The sequence below is a fragment of the Periophthalmus magnuspinnatus genome, chromosome 18 (assembly GCF_009829125.3).
Source record: "Periophthalmus magnuspinnatus isolate fPerMag1 chromosome 18, fPerMag1.2.pri, whole genome shotgun sequence".
NCBI classification, from domain to species: Eukaryota; Metazoa; Chordata; class Actinopteri; order Gobiiformes; family Gobiidae; genus Periophthalmus; species Periophthalmus magnuspinnatus.
Window position 1 is genome coordinate 21,904,912 of NC_047143.1, and position 23,018 is coordinate 21,927,929.

Genomic DNA, 23,018 nt, shown 5'->3' on the forward strand with positions numbered 1-23,018 from the left:
CCTAGCACCAAAGTACATCTCCGACATGTCAGTGCCATTTGAACCATCTCACACTCTGAGGACTTCAGGGACTTAGAGTTAAGACTAAACATGGGGAATCAGTGTTTCAGTTTTATGCAGCAAAAACCTGAAGATGTGAGACAGGCCTCTACTTTGACAATGTTTAAATCCAGGCTCAAAACAGTTCTGTTTAGCTGTGCATATGACTGAAAGGTTTTTATTCTGCACTTTTTTCCTTTAATGTTAATCTTATGATGATTATTTGTGATTATTTATGTTTCGATTTGTTGTATTGTGATTTTAATGTCTTTCTTATTCTCTAAAGCACTTTGAAATACCATGTGTATGAATTGTGCTATACAAATAAACTTGCCTTGCTTGAATTGAATTTTCCTCGTAGATTTCACTTACACAAAAGCAACATTTTACCACAGGCTACAATATGTCAATACTGGGATGTCCTGCACATAGCCCATTATTTCACTGAAACAGGCTATAAAAAACTAAAAACATAATATTAAGTACAATACAAAGCAAACTTTAATTTTGCAAGTTCAGCTCCTGCTGCATCTAGTTGCAACACTGTCCCAAGTTGTCCTATTACTGTGTCCACATATGAACTCTATTTGTAAATGGATGTGCATTAGTCCTGGACACATCTGCAGCCTGTCAATCCATAGGAGTGGATCTCTCCTTCATTGTGGTTCTTCTTGAGGTTTTTTTTTTTTTTGAGTTTTTTTTTTTTTTTGAGTTTTTTGAGTTTTTTCTTTCCGAGGAGAAGGGTCTAAGAACAATGGAGGTTCTGGGATACTCCTCCATTTTCTTGTTTTCTGTTGATTAATTTGCTTGTCTGCTTCTCTTTCATTGTTGATTTTCTAACTTTCTATTGGTTAAATCAATTCTCATGTTCAGCCCTAAGAGGCAACTGCTGATTTTGGGCTTTACAAAAATAAATTGAATTGAATTCTCCTCGTAGGTGTCCCAATTATGCCACTTCTGCACACAGCAACATTTTAACACAGACCATAAAGATGTCAGTACTGGGATGTCCTGCATATATGCTCATTATTTCACTCAAACAGGCTATGAAAAAACTTTATTTGCAAAATATTAGTAACAATACAAAGCAAACTTTCATTTAGCGAGTTCTTCAGCTCCTATTTCATCTTGTTGGAACATTGTCCCAAGTTGTCCTATTACTGTGTCCACATGCGCCGGCCCCAGGTTTGGCACAGGCCAACCACCAAGCGGCGCTTCAGCCCCGGGTCTCCCTGAGCTGAGCACCGCTATCTGTGAAAATGTCCAGGGAGGATCGAGTTACACGACGCCCCATGTTTAAGCCCCGGTCAGAGAGCCGCTAACCAGCCAGAGGAGCGGGCGCGCAGGGGACACGCAGCGCTTGGACACCGGCAGACCTGACTCATGTAAGTTTTAGATGTTCCACACGAAGGAAATGTCTTTGTTTTGTGTTTAACTTGAGTATTGTTTGGTATTTTCAAACGGTAGATGCAAAAGAGATGAGAACATGCCCTGTCCCCTGCTATCGCCATTGCGTAAAGAACGGGCTTTTACGCACACAAATCCTCGTTATCCAGTCTTTAAGTTTCAGCTCCGTTCCTCGTGTTGTAAACGTGGGAAAAGTCGAACATTTTCAGCGCTTTTCGTGTGACAGTATCAAAGTGGTCGTCGACAGCAGCAGCCTGTTGCTTCTTGCTACATTATTGAGATGGGGGAGAGGAGACGCAGGAGCAGGAGGAGGAGGAGGAGTTGAGAGAAAAGCGGATTGTCCCGAGCGCTGTGGCGACTATTCAAAACAATGGCAAAGTATAGGGTGTATTTAGCATTCAATAGCACGTAGTCATTGGTAACTAACGGGTAATTATGAGATAGATACGCGCCGTGGCACAGTCGAGTCAGAAGAAAAGACTTTAATGTGATCTGGTTAAATGATATCATGGTTGTTTTGGATAGCCTAGCCTTAGCTTTCCGAGGTGGCTTGGTTCACATTGCTCCTGGTTTATAAGTAACGCACTGCTGTACTGCTCTAGTCTGTTATACGAATACACAAAACTGTAAACATGTACATGGCATATCTCTTGGTTGGAATGCGCATCGGACCTGGACTTATTGTTAGATCCAGCAAACTACAGCCTAGAACAATTTATACTATAACATATGCACTTACTGTAACAATTTATACTATAACATATGTACTTGCTGTAATCTGTATAGTTTCACAATGGAATTAGTTTATTATAAGTGATTTGTAACCATGGGATATGTAGAATGAGAATAGATAATGATCAGTGGTGGAAGAAGTACTCAACTGTGTTACTTAAGTGAAAGTACAGGTACTGGAGCAAAAAATACTCAAGTAAAACTAAATGTATAGCAAGAAAAATTGCTTAATAAAAGTATTAAAGTACCAGTGTAAAAATGTACTTAAACAGTAAAAAGTAAAAGTATTTTGTGCAGAATTTGACATAAAATAAAGATTCAAATGTAGTGATTTTGATAAAGTTTTGTGTTGGATTTTGTTCAACAGAGAAAGTTGAATTTGTGTTTTTTCCAAGCTGTTTTAATTTGTATATTTTTGTATGCTCAAGCTACGAGCGTGTTAAAAATAAACCCTCAGTCTTTTCAGCAGGTCTCAGACAATAATAAAAAATACTTTCACTTTTCAGTCCTGTTCAAAAATGAAAGTACTGATACCCGCTCTCAAATGTAGTGAAGGAAAAGTAAAAACTATCCACTGTAAAGTTTATTGAAGTAAAGTACAGATACCTGCACATTTTACTTAAGCACAGTACTTTACTACTTTTATTTTGTTTTGTTCCACCACTGGCACTGACCTGTATGAATGTACCAAAAGTGATAGTATTATGCCCAGAATTTAATTTAAAAATGAAATCTGTCCTCTGTATTTGACCCATCATGCAACCTGTCAAGAACCTGGAGACCCATGTCCACATTTGAACGAGGTTTAGTCAGGACTGCTGTAGCTGGAGAATCTTGCGCATGTTTTGAATTGAGGGGGAAAACCGGATTGCCCAAGTCTCATCCGGAACCGTCTTGCTCTAAGGCGAGAATGCTAGCTACCGGTAACACAATTTTGCAAACATAACTCCACTATAGGATGTATTTTAATGTATTTCCTGAGTTATGCCATGTCGTGTTCATAACATAAGACATTCCTCAAGTGGGAGTTGACAGTAACATTCTGGTTAAATATTAAAACCACAAATACCTCAATACATTTTCCATGAAGTGACTTGTAACTTTGTATGTAAAAAGTTACAGAAGGAATGTAGGAGGAACACATTAGTGATTAAATTCAACCTACTCATCTCCATTTCAGATGCTTTAGTGACACACATTTGCAAATAATTGTCTATCTAAAACATGTTGTACTTATCTTGCAGGGCTTAAACACAAGAAGACATGAGGATTACTATACCTGGGAACACACTGGACTGAACTGCTTCTCTGAAAATGATAGAAACAATGGGTAAGTACTTCAAAATGCCAGGATATTGGGAAAAAAAAGTACGATACACATCTTTACTTCTTCTCCATAAGCCTGACTGAATGTTTGCATATGTCCACACGTCATTTCTTCTCTATTGCCATGATACACATCACAGGGCACAAACACATGCTGTGCTTTTTGTATTTTATCGTTACATTGTGAATAAATCAGTTTTCTGGCTGGAGCTTTATCTTGTCAGTTGGACATCCATCTTTGCTGGCTCTGTATCTGGCTCCCGCTGTGAGTGTTCTCAACCAGTGGAAGAGGCCCTGGATGTAGCTCAAGGCTTGTGGGCTGCCAGTGTTGCCATATCTGATCATGTTGCCATATATTTTGATTGTTTGTTTGTCCCCATAGAGATGTATTTGTCCAGACTGCCATGCGCATCGCCAAATAGCCCCTTGTTTTCGCCTCTTTGTTTGGAACGGCAGTCTGTAGTCGCTCTCAAGGCAGGAGTGTGGAGTGGCAATAAAAACTGCAGATTAGACAGAGTTGTAAAATGTGAATGGAGAATTATCAAAATGGCTGTTCTTGCCTCACAGGGATTTATAAAGGAATTATTTTAGTGAAAGAAAAAAGAATAAAACCACAATTATATCCATGATTCCCGGAATGTTCACTGAAGAACTATTCAATTCCTTTATATAACGTTTGCGTAACAATGGGATTAGATGTTTGCAATAGATTAGACTGAAGCAATTAGTATTTGGAGTGTATAAAGAGATTTTTTTTTGGATAGGAAATTCCCTACTTGCACAAAACCTCAATTCCATCCATGGTGATAATTGGTAGTTTTCAGATTCTTGAATGTGATGCTGTCATACTCCCAGATGGGGGACATTGTACTTTGCCATGAAATACCCAAAAGATAAACGCACAAATGTTGAAACTGATGATTTTTATTAGCGACTGGAGCCAGGAAGTCAGTGAATTACAACAGAAATCTGCATTTTAACAATCTGTATTAAATAGTATTGGCCAATAGGATGTCGTGATATCACTTAAAACGCACCAATTAGAGATCGATGATATGTTTCTTTTTCATGTACGATGCAGATACCGATTGTTTAGAATCCAGAGGAACCTATAGCCGATAAGATCTGTCAGTATTTTGGCCCTATATGTGCTGCAGATTTGGATTATTGTCCCCAAATTCTGCAATTTAAATGTACTACAATCTACCCACAGCCCCATTTTATCACAAATCTTTAAAAGAGCTGTGTAATCACGTTTTGTATAGTTATCTTTTTGCACTAAAGTGGTCAAATAAAGGTATATGCATATTCTTTAAGCAGCAAGCGGGCAAAACAAAATATCGGACTGTGGTGGAAATTTAAAGCCGATAACGGATTTGATTAAAAGTGCAAATATCGGCCCGATCTATCTCAAGTAATAATTGCAGAAATATTTTATAAACTCTATTAGGGGTGAGCGATATGACCAAAAATAAATGAATATCACAGTTTTCTTGGTGCCAGATCACAATTTCAGTTAAATCAGGATCAGTTCACACTTTGCATTTTTCTATTGCCTTGTAAATAAAGTCATCTTCTTCTTCTGAAACTCCAAGCTTCACTGTGATTGGTTAAATCCAGCTGTCAGCCACTCAGAGCCCTGCAAATTAAAAAAACTGGAGAAGCGAGAGGGAAAAAGTGTCTGAATCTGAGCATAGAGCTGCGTCTGCCCAGCCCTAAACTCAATAATGCATCATTTCCACGGTGACACATATGGGCGCTATAAAATAATAATACTAATTGAGCGATCCTTCTGAAGTTTTCTTGCTAAGTTCTAACAGCTTATTAGAGCATAAGAGTCAAGCAGGTTACACAGGCATTTTGCAGCCTGAATAAGCTACATTTTAGCATTTTTTGGCATAAGCTTACACTATAGCGGCAGCCCGTTGAGAAAGCACCATGTTAAGGCTATGGGCTTGTTTACAGCCTTTGTCCAAACAGCACTTGTCAGCACATAAAAAGCGCTTTGGACCCTGTGCACGCCCTATTAGGTGTTAGTCACAGTTGGTGAGTTTTGAAAATTGCTTCATTTTTGTCCAGATGATGTTGAGTTGGCCCATCCTCACTAACAAGCCACCTCGGAGTAGTGCGATTGGGCAGCTTAGGCAGGGTCCAGCAGGCAGGGCCACTGTTCCTTTATCTTTTCCTTCCTCTTGATACCTATTTTGAGCTCCTATGTGGTTTACCAGCCATTGCTATTCTGAAAACGTATTGAGTTTTTGTGCGTTTGTGTGTTTTTCCTGTTCAATCCTGAAGCTATGTGATTTCAATATAGTAAGGTCTGTTGAATGCCAGCCAGCCTTGCCTAAGCCTACAGGTTGTAGTGTCTGGCGCACTTTACTTGTTTTTATTCACATACAAATCCACGTTAAACATAAACCTATGTCTTTCTGTTAGAGCGACCTATTGCAAATGTGCAGTTATGTTCTAAAATACGAATGTTTCACAATATTTATAACTGTATTATTAGGAAAAAATATGATAATTTATCCCTAATTGTTTGCCATTTTAAACCTGGATTCAAGAAAACTTTTATTAATTCCTAACTGAATTTGGAACTTTTTACTTTTTAATAGCTGTAATATGAAACTTTTCTGGAGATGGTGGTGGTAGAAAATTGAAACGCATTGGAAAACATGCATTATATGTGAGTTGCTTGTTGCTTAGTTCATTGCCATTCTGCGTAACTTTGCAGAAGGTACAATACAAAACACAATTTTGTAAACAGAAAGTACGTTCCTACTGCTGTATTGCTAATATTGCTTATGTAACTCACATATTTCTAAACCTTTAAACTGAAACATACATTTAAGTCTATAAATCTCCGTCAAAACACCTATTTGCATTCTTTCTTCTTGCCCAAGTACTGATCTGTCATCATCTCTCCCCCTTCCCCTCCCTCTTCCTCTTTCTCTCTCTCTGCACTGCATCTTCTGCCACTCCGATCTGCCGGGCGCTGTCACTGAAATATGTGGCGGCTGGTGCACAGATACCCAGCGTGCCTTGCAGGCGGTGGAGCGTCTCCAGGCCAAACTCAAAGAGCGGGGGGAGGTGCCCACCGAGGAGAAGCTGAGCCTGCTCAAGTCCGTGCTCCAGAGCCCCCTGTTCCACCAGATCCTCGCCCTGCAGAAGTCTGTGCAGCACCTCAAAGAACAGGTCAGACTCACTGTATGTGAACACTGCAAACTGGAGAGTCTGGGTACATTTAAATCACCTCAATTAACAATGTATTATTTTAAATGGAGTAGATTACGACTGTCTAGTATCTACTTTTGTCTAATGTAAGCAGATTTATATTGCTCAGTTGTTACTTTCATTATTTAAAGGGCCCATATTACACTGTTTTCTGATCTATGTTATAATGTTGTTTCCTCTTTAAAAAACATACCTGGAGTTCTGTTTCATTCACACATGTTTAACACACAAACCCTGCATATTTCGACTGAGTTCTTCTCTCAAACGGAAAACACTCTGTTCCACTTTGTGATGTCACGTGGTAATACAGGAAGTGTATTTAAACTCCATACACCTTCACTAGAATCATTTGGATTCAGCCCTGGAATTGCCAGTCTCTATTGAACTAAAGGTAAAAAGGTAGCTCTTAACTTTAAAACTACCACTTCATGACATCACAACGTGGAACACAGCATTTTGAGCTTTGGAGATGTAGACAGACTGATGACAAAGGATTACTCAAACATGTGAATCAAACAAACGCAAGTCCAGGTATGTTTTAATGAGGTAACAATATTATAACATGGCTTAAAACTCACAAGAGTCAGTTTTGCATAATGTAGGATCTTTAATCTTTAGTGTAACACGGTGTTTTTTAAAGTATAAAAAGTCTTGTTCCATCTACTTCATTTAATAGAAATGACTTGATTTAATGTTAATTTATGAAGAAATGTGGGTCAAGTCTTGGATTAAACATTTGATTTCATAGTTTTTTAACACAGGGGCTGGTTCTTTTTTAATCACTAAATATTTTGTCTTGATTTCGACATGCAGAAAACAAAAAAAAGCTTTAAGCCTTGTTATAACACTGTTACCTCATCAAAAATGCGCCTGGAGTTGTTTTGTTTCATTCACACATGTTTGAGTAATCCTTTATTATCAGTTTGTCCATATCACCAAACCTCAAAATGCTCTGTTCCACCCTGTGATGTCATCTAGTGATAGTTTTCAAGTTAGCTACATTTTATCTTTTGTTCAGTAGAGATGGGTAATTCCAGGGCTGAAATCATCAAAATGTTTCAAGTGAAGGTGTGTGGAGTTTAAAAGCACAGTGGAGCACTTCCTGCATTCCCACATGACATCACAAGGTGGATTGTTTTTAGTTTGAGAGAAGAACTCACCATAAATGTCTAGAACTTGTGTGTTAAACATGTGTGAATGAAACAAAACACAACTCCATGTTTGTGATGAGGAAACAACATAACATAAATCAGAAAACTGCAAATTAGTTACGCATTAGTCTAAACATAAGGAGACACTTTTAAAAGTCATGAACGGTGTGACAAAAAAGAGGAATTCAAATCTCTAAAACACCAAATTAGTGGAAAATGTGAGATTAAACCCTAAAATGCCAAAGATTCATTTTAAGGATATGTTTCTGAATAAGTTAATCTTCCTCTTCCACTCATATAAAAACTCCTAAATACATTTGTTTGCTGGAGATAGGCTTCCACACAGTGAAAGTTAGTTACAAAAATCAATGATGAGCTATTGATTTAAATGTTGGAGCAGCTCTGAAGCCAGCAGGCAGGACTTGTCTATTCTTTAAGTGCACCCATATAGACTGAAAACATCTTTAAAGACTTTGAAGATGCTCCGGGCTCATGTAGATTTTACACCTTCTGACTGCGGAACTGACAGCCTCCCCGAGAAGCGCCGTGGAGCCGGAGAAGTGAATTTTTTGTAAGAATTTCAGATTGCGTTGGGAACACAGCAGGTTGCTAGAAAAGGAATGAGATATTTGTTTTTCTTGAGTTCTGGCATTACTGAAGATTGTATTTATGTGGGTAGATCAATTAAACAGCAAACACATACCCAAGTGTAGTGTATTATTAATGACAAATCCTGAACTTGAGTAACTGTTCAGTTCTTGGTGATTTATAGTTTTTTCTTTCTAGTTTTAGACACAAACGTATCATTCCATTGTAGTTTTTTTTTTTTTCTACCATGGCTAAATAGCTGGCATGGTACAGCAAATAGAGACCCAAATGTATTACTAAAAGGCCTATACAGTGGTCCCTCGTTTATCTCGGGGGTTACGTTCTAAAAATAACCCGTAATAGGCGAATTCTGCAAAGTAGTCAATTATTGTATGTTTTAAGGCTTCTAAAACCCCTCCCCACGTATTTTATACATTTTTCTCACACAGGCATTAACATTTTCTCACATTTCTCTCTTGTTTAAACTCTCTCAAAGTTCAAACCTTCGTAGGCGCCTTTGTCGGTGCAGAACGTTTCATCGACATTGTGGGTTTTGTCGGGGAGAAAACTTGCAAACGTACAGCACTTCAGAGTCACACTGCGATCCAACATTTATGTAAACTTGTCTGAACACATTCTGTACTGTACAGGAGACACGGCACAGAGGAGATTGATGGAAAATGGTCTACAGTCCAACAGCCAATCAGGACGCAGAACACAATACACGTTCATACGATGTAAAAAAAGCTGCAAAATTGCACCAAAAAATCTGCGAAACATCACAAACGTACCTGGAGTTGTGTTTTGTTTCATTCACATGTTTAACACACAAACCCTGCATATTTCGGCTGAGTTCTTCTCACAAACAGAAAACACTCTGTTCCACCTTGTGATGTCATGTGGTAATACAGGAAGTGCTCCACTCTGTTTCTAAACTCCATACACCTTCGTTCGAATCATTTGGATAATTTCAGCCCTGGAATTCCCAGTCTCTACTGGATTAAAGCTAAAAGGTAGCTGTTAACTTGAAAACTACCACTTCATGACATCACAAGGTGGAACAGAGCATTTTGAGAATTGGAGATGTGGACAGAGTAATAAACCAGGATTACTCAAACATGTGTGAATGAAACAAAACACAACTCCAGGTATGTTTTGATGAGGTAACAGCATTATAACATGTCTTAAAGCTCACAAGAATCAATTTTGTGTAATATAATGACAATTTATGAGCTTAAGTAACATTATTTTTATATAATTCAATACTTGGTTTTATCTTGTTTTCCCCTTATATTCACACACAAACTTTTTTATTCCATTGCAGTTTTTCTACGCTGGCTAAATAGCTGTCACAGTCCACAATGCCCCACTATAAAATGGCCTTACGAGTGGAGATACTTGGTCTATGTCAGTTTGTTCCTCTTTCGGCCCCATTGAGACCTGAAGATTTGAGTGGAAGAAAAGTGCTCTTAAGTCGCAGTGGGAAGGGGCCACGGTGTATTTGAGAAATTGCGATGAAACTATGCTAGGTATGTCGGGGAGGCCGAGATGCTGAGGCTCCTTCTTTACCCCGGGTGGAATTTAGATTATAAAAAGGGAGTGCATTTTTGTGTGCCGGCGATTCATCATGTTTCAAAGAGGTGCATTCTGAAGCTGTGTTTGGTTTAGCGAAGGGAATATTGCTCAGTGTAAAAGTATGTTAGATTTAATGCTGTATAAACAGAGACACTGGAGAACTCCTATCAAACATAAATTATAATTACCTTTTTTTTAGTCTGCTTTCTCTCATAATCAGCACTTACACAAGCCAAACCAAACTAGCTCTAATTAGCAGTAGTAGCTATTGGATCAGAATACACAGGTTAACAAGTCCAGACAAAATTTGTAACCACCATTAAAGGTCCTATATTACGCAAAACTGACTCCTGTGAGATTTTAGCCATGTTATATTCTCATTACCTCCTCAAAAACAGACCTGGAGTTGTGTTTTGCTTCATTCACACATTTTTTATTATTAGTCTGTCTTCATCTCCAAAGCTCTGTTCCACCTTGTGATGTCATGAAGAGGTAGTTTTCAAGTTAACAGCTACCGTTTAATTTTACTTTTGTAGAGATTGACAATTCCAGGGCTGAAATCATCCAAATGATTCAAGGGAAAGTGTATCAAGTTTACACAGTGGAGCACTTCCTGTATTACAACATGACATCACAAGGTGGAACAGAGCGTTTTCAGTTTGAGAGAAGAATTTTACCTAAATATGCAGGGTTTGTGTTTTAAACATGTGTGAATGAAAGAAAACACAACTCCAGGTATGTTTGTGATGAGGAAACAACATTATAACATAGATCAGACAATAGTGTAGTGTGCGCCCTTTAAGTACAAATCCTTTACTAATTGTCCAACCAATGACCAGGTGTCATGCTTAATTTATTTATGTTTTCTTTTTGTTTTTTCTGCCCCTTAGTCCAACAAGTTGAACCATACTTTGGCACAGCAAAATATTTTCAGCTTCTTCATAAACATTAACTCCATAATTATTGAATAGAGGCAATCACTGAGACCTTAGCTCTACACATTTTATTTTTATTAAAATGGTTCAAATAGAGGGTGCTTTTACCTTCATAGTCTTACTCTAGAGCTCTATGGGAATTAGTTTTCCTGTCTAAGTGGTCTGCCTAATGCACTGTATGAGTGTTTTGTTATGTTTTGTGTAATATATGAAGATAAATGGAGAATAAATAATGCAACACTTTTGTACCACATCCAAAGACGCAGATGCCCTTCACTGTGAGCTCCATCAATTTGGAGAGGGTCGTGCATTGTGAGACAAGAGCCAGACACAAACACTCCATGTCCATGTGGCTCTGCTAGTTAGGCCTTGTCTAGCACGGGTTACTATGGCAACCAACGAGAAAGAGGCCGCTTCGACTGTGTGAAGTGGGGCAGAAACAATTTCTTAAATGTGCAAGAACCAAACTGGAACTTTAATCCTCTTAGCCTGGCCTTGGCTAACAAAGCTCATGCATGAGGACGGCAACTTAGCAGCATGCTACGCTAACTTAGCCCGAGCCATAGGGTTTTTCTGTACAGCGAGCAGTGCTAATGTGAGCTGTCAAATGAGGTGGTGTGTGTCAGTGCTAATTTGAATGTAGTTTTTGGGCAGTGCCATATATAGACAGACATTTTCAAAGCTGTCCAACCCGTGCTGTCAACTTTCTAATGCAAGTTCACAAGGACAGTTATAACAATGCCATATGCCAAATTGAGTGTTTATGAAACAGCAAGGCATTATCCTTGTCCTTTTAAATCCAATTCAGGCTGGTGTAAACATCGCACCCTCCGGCTAATGCAGTCAGAAAAATGTTTTATGTATAGTACTCTTCCAATCCATGCAATTCATCTGCCACATAACTAAAGTCAGCGTGCTAATTAAACCCAGAGTAAATTAGAGAATCCAGATGGCCAGTGATGCTTTCCCTCCACTGTGGTAGAAATATTGTATTTGCAGCCCTGTTATTGTAGGTAGTTGGAACATCAGCTAAGAGCCATTATCTCTGAAGGATTAGGCTGCTATCGATCCAGCTAATCATGGTGGGATAACACACTAGCTCGCACCCCAATGGTCGCTCCCAGACTATACACCGAATTAGCTGGTACTTCTAACTAATTGAAGTGGGAATAGTTGTTGCTTGGCATATTGATGAAATTTCAGGGTTGGAACGCTGGAAGTACAAGAAGAGCAATAGGATAAAAAGTATACATTGTAAACAAGCAAGCCAAGCGATATACAGTTTGTGCGTTTTCAAAGATACTTGGTCTAGTATCTCAAATACAGTATGTCAGTGATTGTTTTGTGTTCACTTCAACAGGAGAATGCCCCATCTACACGAGTGGGTGATTTTGGGGATCATGTTGCAGCGGTCAAACCCAATGGGGGGCACCTCTCCATTCCAGATCTCTCGTCCAGCATCAATGGCCGAGCGTCAGAAGAATTTGAACATATCATGCACTCCATGGCACAGGTATAATCATGTAGAAAGTAGCTTTTTTGACTTTTTCTTTTTTTATTTTATTTGTAAATTTTTTATTTATTTTTTTTCTAGCTTTTTATAATATTTAATAATCATGGTAGATTTTTTTTATTTATCTACATTAATATTAACTTGGGTTCACTGCAATTTTTCTTTTCTTTTTTCTTTTATTTATTTATTTATTTTTGTATGCTGGGGGTTCCACTACCTGCTAGCCTTGAATATTCCACAGCATGGCATTAAACTCGTATACCTTCAAAGTATCACGTCGCTGGTGTTTCTATCACTAGGAATGCCTTTGACTATATGAGTTTAATGGCGTACTGTGGAACATTCCAGGCAAAGTAATAAGATCTCCATGGACCGGAAAAGTTACATAGTGCACTTTTATAAATAAGAATAATAGAAAAACTGCTTATAGCACACAGCTTTTCCTCAAGACACTTCAAATAGAGTTCTTCAAAGCCTTTCCAGTAGCTTTGATGCGATACTATGAAAGACCAAAGAGTAATAGTGCGTGTGTCCAATGCAGGGTCGCTACATTTTGCACGTGGAGCTACAGAAGCCGGTGTCGGGAGGCCTTGGTTTTAGCGTGGTCGGCTTGAAGAGTGAGAACAGAGGAGAACTTGGGATCTTCATTCAGGAAATCCAACCAGGAAGTGTGGCCCACTGGTACGGATCAAAAGCTTGGCCGCTTCTCCGTTTCGTCCTTGACTCCTTGATTCCTTCTCGTTGTGAATTGTTGTGAATCCTAGCAAGCCATTTTTCATCTTTTCTCAGCGCTAGTAATGAAAAGACGTAATAAGATTTTTTGGGGAGTATTTAGTATAAAGGAACACGTATTATGCAAAGTTGACTTTTTTGAACCTTTAACCATGTTATACTGTTAAAACATTCCTAATATACTGTTGAAACATTCCTAATCCATTAATCCAAAGTAGTTTTTTCTGGGCACTCAAAAATGCTCAGTTCTATTTTAGGCTGTTTAGTTGCGTCATAAATAGAACTCTGGACTTTTCTTACACAATTTTTATGGCCATAAACCTTCACCAGACTCAGTCTATGGTCAACAAACATCACAGAAGGAAAACAAAAAATGCCAAAAAACCAACACGTTCTAAGTGTTAATTCCCATTGCTGACAGCAGAGGGAGCTCCAGCACCTAAACACGTCACTGGAAACGAAGGTGAAGTTTATAAAGTATTTTCCATTATGCAAATCTAATTTTAAGTTAGAAAATGTGAAATATTCATCCCAAGGTGACCAAAAGCATGTTTAAAAGAAGATTAAAGCTGCAAGAATGTATAGTATGTGTTGTTTAAACTATAACATATACAGGAAAAACAGGTAAATGAACTTACATGTCTGGGAGTATGGATTTTTTTTATTATTAATTAGAGACGATTGGGTGGAGATAAGAGGTAGGTGAAAAAGCACATTTTCTGAGCAGTCAAGCTTCAAATGGAGGATTACGCAAACAATCCATCAATAAATAGAACTTATATTGAGCCTATGGTGAGGGAACATTATTAAAACATGGTTAAAAGCTCACATTAGTCATTCTTACATAATGTTCTGTTTAAGGAATTAAGGAGTCAAAGAAATAGAAACCAGCATCAGATTTGAACTCCTGCCTGCCTTTGTTGTTGATCGTTGTTTCATGCAGCGATGGGAAACTCAGAGAAGCCGACCAGATTTTGGCCATAAATGGTCAGCCACTGGACCAGTCTGTGACCCACCAGCAGGCCATAGGGATCCTGCAGAGCGTGTCGGAGAGGGTGCAGCTCACTGTGGCCAGAGGACCTATACCCAGACTGACCAGTCCTGTGGTGTCCCGCACGCCATCCTCTGCCAGCACGCTGTCTGCCAAGTCGAGCGCGGTAAAATATGAGACATGATGCTAGCATAATCTAGTAGCATTTACTCTGAGAAGAAAATAATAAAAATACAAATAGAAATGAAGTACTGAAATGTTTAAAGACTTTTTGTGGAAATGCTGCTATATTGTAGGAACACAAAACCAGTGCTAACTCCACGTGGCGCTGTACTTGATGTATACTGTCTTACAAAACAAAAGTAGTTCATTTTAAACAGTTTGCAGTGGTCCAAACATATCCCTCACTTCTTAAGCATTCCTATTATTCACCACAATGAGTTTCTAAGCACTTTTCCCAGCTTTCAGTGCCCAGAGTGAAGTTTTGCTGTTACGATGATACTAATATAAACTAGCATGCTAACAGCACACAAACCTTTCTTCCTGATTGGTGGTCATTACAAATGCTTTATAGATAGATCACAGACTGTATAAAGAAGTGATCTTAGTGAGTGTAACGTCATCCATAGCGTTTGGCTCTTGTCAAATGAAGCTCATCGAGGCTTGTAGTTATAGGGGTGAATTTGGAATTGCGACCAAAAGTATCATAGCAACCAAAGAGCCAATCTGGGGTGAGGCTGTTGATTAGCTTAGCAACGCTGTCAATCAAACCTATTGCTAGAGCTAGAAGGAGCGACCTTGGGGAAAGAAGACGCCTGATTTGTCTGTTATTAATGTTCATATCTTGATTTACGGACAAAATAGCAAAATATAAACACCGGGACCATGTATTGCGGGTTAATATCAACATTTTAAGACCAAAATGACGCGCCTCACTGCAGCGATTACAGAGGGAGGGGTGACAATTTTCCAATGTAAAGTGATTTGGAGCCAGAGCCAAAGGAATGTGGAAGCTAGTGTGTTCGCTATGTCCATTTATAAATACAGTCTATGAATTAGATGCTTTTGGCCCTAAGAGCTGATTTTACAAGTCTAACAGGTACATCCCATTTAAAACAGCCAAAGTAGGATGTTTAATAAGTCAATACTTTTGCCTGACACCAGATCAAATGAGAAAAAATGCTAGAAAAACTAACTAGAACAAAAAAGTGCCAACAGTGCACTACGTTGCTCTTCCTGTCACCCTTGTTTTATGAATGTGTATAGATTATAGCTTGAAGCATTATAACCACTTAAATAGCTGACTTTAATAAAAGCATGTACAGTTTGTCCGAGGAGATACGCTGACGCTGCAGAGCTTTGGTCTGGTTCTCCTCAAAAGCATTTGTGACACAACTAATTAGCCTCTTTGTCTGTGTTGGGTCCCAGCTGCAGCATGTGGAGACCATTGAACTGGTCAATGATGGAACTGGCCTGGGCTTCGGGATCGTCGGAGGGAAGACTACTGGAGTTATTGTTAAAACTATCCTTCCTGGGGGTATAGCTGATCAGGTAAGATACTCAATGTTAAAAAACGCTAATGCAAAATGGCTCATTCAGAAAAAGGGCATTGTTGTATGTATTATGATTATTTTTTATGCGCTGTTAATTAAATTTTTATTGTGATTTATTACAATTATTGCTCAATTCAATTAACCAAAATGGTGCATTTCATAAATAAATGAGTAGAATGGGTAGGCATGTCACGATAACAAATATAGAAGCATATATAGCTACAGCGATATACTACAATAAATGATAATATTGAAACTACTTTATGCCTGTGACTGAATAAATGCCAGTATCATTAAAAGACAGGAGCAACAACAAATAAATGGCAGAATGATGCAATACTTAGCCATAGAAGTTACCTTTTCAACCCTCTGCAAGTCAAATCTTATCATATTACAACAGAACTAACAAAACTCTCCCCATTATTGCAAAGAAACACATGATACACATGATAAATACTGAGAACCAAAATATATGAGCTCTCATGTGTTGAACGATAAGTCAGTATAGTAATTATTCGGACAGGTCTAAGTGCGGGTGCTCTTTCTGCCCTTTTTAAATGGAATCAAAACACAAACTCTAATGTACTTACTTGCTTACAGTTCTTGAAATGGTTTTAACTCCAGGTCATACATGTTTTCAACAAATAAAAACTAGCTTTGTGAGAAGAGCAAGCCAATGGTCTTTTATTAAACAATGTCACACTTTACACTGAGCGAAATCTAAAATGATTATCTACACATGTGGTAGTTACCAGACAAAAACATATTTTTAAAAAGCAAAACAAAGAAAACAATGGGGCTAGCCAGGGTACGAATAGGTGTGAAATAACTCATTAGGGGCTTGAATGACTATGCTAAGTAGGATTCAGGCGCAGTGCACACTTAGAGTAGCACAATAGACTGTAGAAACTGTAAACAATATGTGTTTTTAGTTTTCAAGTAGATACAGGTCAATGTCAATCAGTAATCTAACCAGAACTGAATAAGCAGCGAAATGTCTTTACTCCTACAACGTTTTGTCCACTTGACAGATTTTATACTTTTCATTTGCTGTATTTTTAAACAGTTTTGTAACTCCAATAATCATGGACGTTTGTGCGTTCATCGACTTTTATCACTTTATAGGACGGCCGTCTACGCAGTGGGGATCACATTCTGCGTATTGGAGACACGGACCTGTTTGGCATGGGCAGTGAGCAGGTGGCCCAGGTCCTGAGGCAGTGCGGGAATAGGGTGAAGCTGGTTGTCACGAGGGGTCCGGCGGAGGAAAGCACAGCTGCAGTTATGCCCGTAGTGCTGCCCACTGTCAACGAGCAGCAGGTACAAGAAGACATTTTTCAAACTTGTAATAACAAAGTAACTTCAATTGCATATGTTCTACCATTTAATCGTGTTGTAATACAAACATTTGGTCACGGTGGTCACACTTTTATACAGCACTTGTCCACTTTCAAGGCACTCAAAGCACTTTACATCAAGGAACCATTCACCCGTTTACACACACATTCATACACCAGAGTACACAGACACTGGGGCTGTTGTTGTGTCCTTGCCCAAGGAATCGTACCGTCAATCTACGAATCAATGGACAAAAACTCGACCAACTGAGCTACTGTTGCTACTCAGTTTTAAAAAGCTTGCTCCTTTACTGATTTCGATTGCACACAACAGTGATAATGAAGAAACACTCTTCTTTTAGACAATGCAGTGTCATTTTAAACACAAAATAACATTAATCTCTTTGATATTACCATTTTCTTATAGTTGTGATAATGATCAAGATCTTTTCAGGAAAGTAAAACAATGTACCAATTATGCCGTTTTGTCAGTATTAATACCCATATCTGTCTATATCTATAATCTTTAGTTTTATAGTTGATTACAGCCATGGAGTAATATTAACTGAACAATAATAATGCTATGAAATGCTATGAATACTACAAATCACAAAATATATTAAACAGACACAATGCATTAGAGTATAGAAACAACGTCTAAGGTTGAACATCAATATACATCAATTAATTTATGGTCCAGTAAAACATTGCATTATTTTTTATTTGAAAATGACAATATATTTGATGATTTTCTGTAATGTGACTGACTAGTTATTTTCTTCCTCAGGGTTATGAGGAAGAAGAGTCAGACGCGTTTGTTGTTAGCCTTACAAAAAATGCCCAAGGACTCGGTATAACGATCGCCGGCTACGTTGGTGATAAAAATGCAGGTGATTATTCTGAATTTTTCCTATATCGTTGTATCAGATCTGCAGAATTTGTTTACTAAAGACAAAACCAAATGTTGTCATAGGCATGCAAAGTACTTTTCTATTGCCGAACGCATTACTCGCAATAATTTCTGAAATACACTGACTTTATAGAGCCATCTGGTATATTTGTCAAGAGCATAACCAAAGACAGCGCCGTAGATCAAGATGGACGAATTCACGTGGGAGACCAGATTATAGCTGTAAGTACCTCCATTATGCTCTTTGTGGTAAAATGAACAGTGGCTGTTTTATATTACCCATGTAATCATCACATTATTCATTCAATGGAGAAATAAAAAAAATGGATAACTCAGAATAATTTAAAATAGACTCTGTGGGTATTAATGTGTCTAGAATTAACATATTACTAGGCAATTAGATTTTTATTTCATTAGACAGTTAGACAATGTTAAACTCTGGGCTATTTTTCGCTTCATTGAAACGTGAGCTACACCATTTTGTTTTGTTCTGGGTTATTAATATGGATGCAGACGATAATGAAAATTCTAATGACTGCAATAATTATTTTTGTTTTATTCAGTAATTCAATTTTAGGATGCACTGTGTAACTTTTCTGTTTGCGAGTGCGTCATTTGCTTGTCTTTATGGAAATGCTATGACGACAGGAGTTTGTGGGTTACAGGTCAGATCTGTAGAGAGGTGACTCAGCCTGCAGTATAGTATATGTTTTAAAATTAAGTTTGTACAAAAAACGTCTGTTATATAAATATAAAACATTGCTGTACTGTATTGATTTTAATGCCATACCAAATTGCAGAGATTGCATTTTTTGGGAATGGAATATCCACTACAAATAACAAAATATCCGGTGTATTTATGGGAAGAAATGGTTTTCCCTGACGTTTAAATCTTTAGACTGTTGTGAAATGTCTGGGGTTCTTCAAGTAGTTTAGCAGTTCATATTTCAGTGTTCTTTCTATTACACCCCATAGAAATGTTTAAATGTTCAGTTCTCTGTGAACTGAATTTACAGTTTGAATCGCAGTCGCAATCAGTGGTGGATGAAGTACTGAAGTCATTTTTTTACTTAAGTAAAAGTACAGATACAGAGGTCAAAATTTACTCAAGTAAAAGTAAAAGTATCGAATGAAAAAATCTATTTAAGTAAAAGTATATAAGTAGGTGTTTATGTATAGAGTAAAAAGTAAAACTATTTCACACAAATCTTTTTCATTTCTCAAAGTGTTAAATGTAGTGATATTGATAAAAAAAAAAATATATATACACAACTTTGGTCAACAGTTGCTATACGACTTTATTTTTGTTTGCTCAAAGTTGAAGCTTGAACTCAAAAGCTTTAGTCAGAATGTTACCACAAACATGGTAAAAATAACCCCTCAAATCATATGAAAAGTACTTTTTACTTTTCAGTCCTTTTCAAAAATGTAATGAAGTTGAAAGTGCAGATACTGCTCTCAAATGCAGTGAAGTAAAAGTAAAAAGCATCCACTGTAAAACTGACTTAAGTAAAGTACAGATACCTAAAACTTCTGCCTAAGTACAATACTTTACTACTTTTACTTTGTTACATTCCACCACATCCTTACAAAACTGTGCAGCCCTAATCTCCATGGAGACAAGCCAAAAAGTTAAAAAGTGCATCTTTAAATTAGCTCACTGCCTTACCTCCAAAATTGCCATTCCTCTTAATCCCTGAGCTCATGCTGCGTTGCCCCCTGCAGGTAGACGGTGTAAACATTCAAGGATACACCAATCAGCAGGCAGTGGAAGTGCTGAGACACACAGGGCAGACGGTGCACCTTCAGCTCATCCGAAGAGGCTTTAGACCTGAGGAGATCCCCCCCGCGTTGGCTCCTAGTGTTGCCATCCTGTCCCCCGCCACCTCCGCCCCGCCCACAACCGGCCCACCCACTACCTGCTCCGCTATGAGGGAGTTCGAGCTGGAGAGGGACAGGGAAGAAGACTATGTTCAAGGTAAGAATCAGTGTAAAACAATTGCTGGTTGCTGGGCAGATGACGCCATAACATTCTATAGGCCATTAATAATTAATACACATGTGGGCAGCTAAATTAAAATGGTTAAAATGCAGAGTTTTGTTGTCATGCGGCGAGTTTTGAGCGTAGTCACTAATATAAATTTCAGTTTCAAGTTCAACATTTGTGAATTTGCCTTTTAAATACTTAAACAGGGTAAACAATAGGGAAAATCTTGTTCTTGCCCCACATCTGGTATAACATCCTCATTCTTGTATCTGAAACCCATCGATACAAAGCTGAAATGTGCTCAATGGTGTGGGTAAAGATTTCAGAATTGTTTAATGAAAAATGACATTAAATTAGGGCTGAGCTATATAACAAGAATGCCTCCCGATATTGATTTTAAGAACATAAAGCAGACAGACACAAAAAATAGTCCAATTTCTGCCAATATCTGAACTCTGCTCCAAACCATTCCATACTTTTACTTACGGATGATTGGCTGTAGACCCATTCGATTCAAACACCCAAGCATACTATTAGCAATTTAAAGTGCCCATATTTTATGATCTATGTTATTATGTTGGTTTCCTCAGTTGTATTTAGTTAGACACAAATCCTGCATATTTAGGCTGAGCCCTTCTGTCAAATAGAAAACACTCTGTTCCCCCTTGTGACGTCATGTGGTAATACAGGAAGTGGAGTGTTTTTAAACTCCATACGCCTTTGGTAGAATTATTTGGATAATTTCTGACCTGGAAAACTATGGCTACATGAGATTACAATGTGGAACAGGACATTTTGAGCTTTGACTAAACAAAACACAACTCTAGGTATGTTTTTGATGCGGTAACAACATTATAACATGGCTAAACGACCTTTAAATGATCGGACCTCGGTCAAAATTTGATTAATTGCCAAACCCTACATGAAAACATCAAAAATACAAATAACCACAGCCACAAAAACAAAAAGATACTGCAAATTCAAATTATAACTACTTACTAGCTACCATCTGTCAACATCATGGGGAAAACAGTTATTTTTACAAACAAATTTGAACAGAATTTATTATTGAATTAATAAAAACAACACAACTTTGACATGTTTGCTTTGCTTTGTAATATTTATATCGGAGTAGCAGGTTGAGAGATTCTGGCACTGATGTACTGACAGGAGCTGCAGGCTATTAGAGAGGCAAGAAACCAACACTCCTGAGTTATTTAGTGTCAGTAGTGATTGATTGAGCCAAATTATAATTAGATGTGACAAGGCGAAGTAAAGCAACACAGCATTAGCACTAGACTGTGAGCACAGGGCAGAGTCAATCTGACGAGGAGCCTGTCAAAAGATGACACTGAGGTCTTGCAGGAGTTTTAAAGGAGAAGAGGAATGTGAGAGCAGCCATGTAACCTCTCTCTAGTCACTATTATTGTGTCCTCGGGCAAAACACTTCACACTTCACACACCTTGCCTGTGTGAATTTGTTGTATGAAGGATCGGTGGTGGTTAGTGAGACCATCGGTGTAGAAAGGCAGCTACAATTTTTGTCAGTTTGCCCCAAAGCAGCTGTGACTACAAATGAAGCTTATCCTATAGCGCTAAGTATGGAGAATGAATACATAAAGGCATAGTAATCACTCTTCATACTGTTGTGTAACCCAAACTGCGGTAATTGTGCGTCAGATGTGCTTAATTTAGAGTCACATTTTCAGTTATTGGTTTGAATGGTGTGGCAATGGTTTAACCTTAATTCCTATATGGCATATTCCTGTTTTATACCTGGTTTGGATCTAGTGGTACTCGGCAAACGAAATATTTCCTTAGATAGTTCTTATTGTGAAAGGTCCACTGTAAAAAACTGCAATATATATCTGGAAAATTATTATTACTGCCCAGAATATGTCTACTTTTGCTACAACCATTACTACTTTTAACCAGACAAAAAATAGTAGCATTATTATATTATTATAGCATTATTTTTTGGTTTAGTTTTGGTCCTAATTGGCTCTGTGCACAATAAAGGGATGTTTGTGTCTTAGTGCTAACGCTATTGGTAATTTTGAGGTATAATAAATATTAAAACAGCATCAAAAACTGAGGTATTAAAAAAAATAAATTAAAATAAATACACAAATAATAATAATAATAATAATAATAATAATAATAATAATAATAATAATAATAATAATAATAATAATATGGGTAGTCTTTATTTTAATTAATTTGAATTTAATAGGCTGTTTATTTTATGTTTTCGGATTCTAATAAAAGTGATTCTTAGCTTTGAGATTATTAACAGTCAAATATGCTGAAATAATCTCGGAAACCATCATAACAAATGTAACTGCTCATGCAATTTATTGTTTAAAAAATACAGGCTCCTTGAATAGAAGAAAAGCCATTTGAATCTTTATCACTCATGTGTAGCGCTGCCGTGAAGGTGTCTTTTTTCCCCTTGCTTTGTACCGGTAGTGCATTTGTCAGCTGCCTGCTCCGATGCGCGCTCCTGTCTGTCTTAGCTTTCATTGTGTATGTTTACAGTGGCCCCCGATGAAAGGCAGTGCCATACAAAGCCTGAAGGATCTGATATCAGCAGACAGGCGGATCACCTAACACAAGACAATCATGGTAGGAGCCCGGGAGCCCTCCTTAAATACACAAGTACAGATAGTGGGCATGCATTTGGCTGATAAGAGCTACTGGGGTCGGGACCACTGGGACGCAGAGCCCGTGTGGACCCCTGTGTGATGCTTGAACCGTCGTCTATACAAAAACATGTCAGAAAGCTATGTATTACTGCATTGTGTATGTATTTATCATGGGTGAATGATGGTGAATGCTTATTAATAATGATGTTTTTTTGTTTGTTTTTATTGCAGGAATGAAACTGGCACCATTTGAAGAAGAAGAACTTGTCAAGAAGTGGCTGGAGATTCTGGGACCAAATAATGAAGTTGTTGTAAGTTTGTCAGACAATGCGAATACTGTATTTTCCGGATTACAAGTCGCAC

The 23,018-nt window shown here is 37.9% G+C and overlaps 1 protein-coding gene across 8 annotated transcripts in view; it reads left to right on the top strand.

The window, feature by feature from the left end:
- The first annotated feature begins 1,357 nt into the window (after positions 1 to 1,357).
- The window catches only part of LOC117385980 (multiple PDZ domain protein), a 69,737-nt gene continuing 48,076 nt past the window's right edge, over positions 1,358 to 23,018 (top strand). For 7 of the 8 annotated variants that reach the window (XM_033983282.2, XM_055228962.1, XM_055228963.1 and 4 more), the window contains exons 1-13: positions 1,358 to 1,424; positions 3,423 to 3,508; positions 6,533 to 6,699; positions 12,348 to 12,500; positions 13,042 to 13,181; positions 14,176 to 14,389; positions 15,652 to 15,774; positions 16,902 to 17,096; positions 17,901 to 18,003; positions 18,157 to 18,245; positions 19,749 to 20,001; positions 22,549 to 22,635; positions 22,887 to 22,966. In XM_033983282.2, coding sequence (XP_033839173.1) covers positions 3,493 to 3,508; positions 6,533 to 6,699; positions 12,348 to 12,500; positions 13,042 to 13,181; positions 14,176 to 14,389; positions 15,652 to 15,774; positions 16,902 to 17,096; positions 17,901 to 18,003; positions 18,157 to 18,245; positions 19,749 to 20,001; positions 22,549 to 22,635; positions 22,887 to 22,966 — 1,620 coding nt within the window. In that variant the 5' untranslated portion in view covers positions 1,358 to 1,424; positions 3,423 to 3,492. The remainder of the gene's footprint in view (positions 1,425 to 3,422; positions 3,509 to 6,532; positions 6,700 to 12,347; positions 12,501 to 13,041; positions 13,182 to 14,175; positions 14,390 to 15,651; positions 15,775 to 16,901; positions 17,097 to 17,900; positions 18,004 to 18,156; positions 18,246 to 19,748; positions 20,002 to 22,548; positions 22,636 to 22,886; positions 22,967 to 23,018) is intronic. The other variant, XM_055228968.1, reaches the window with a different exon arrangement.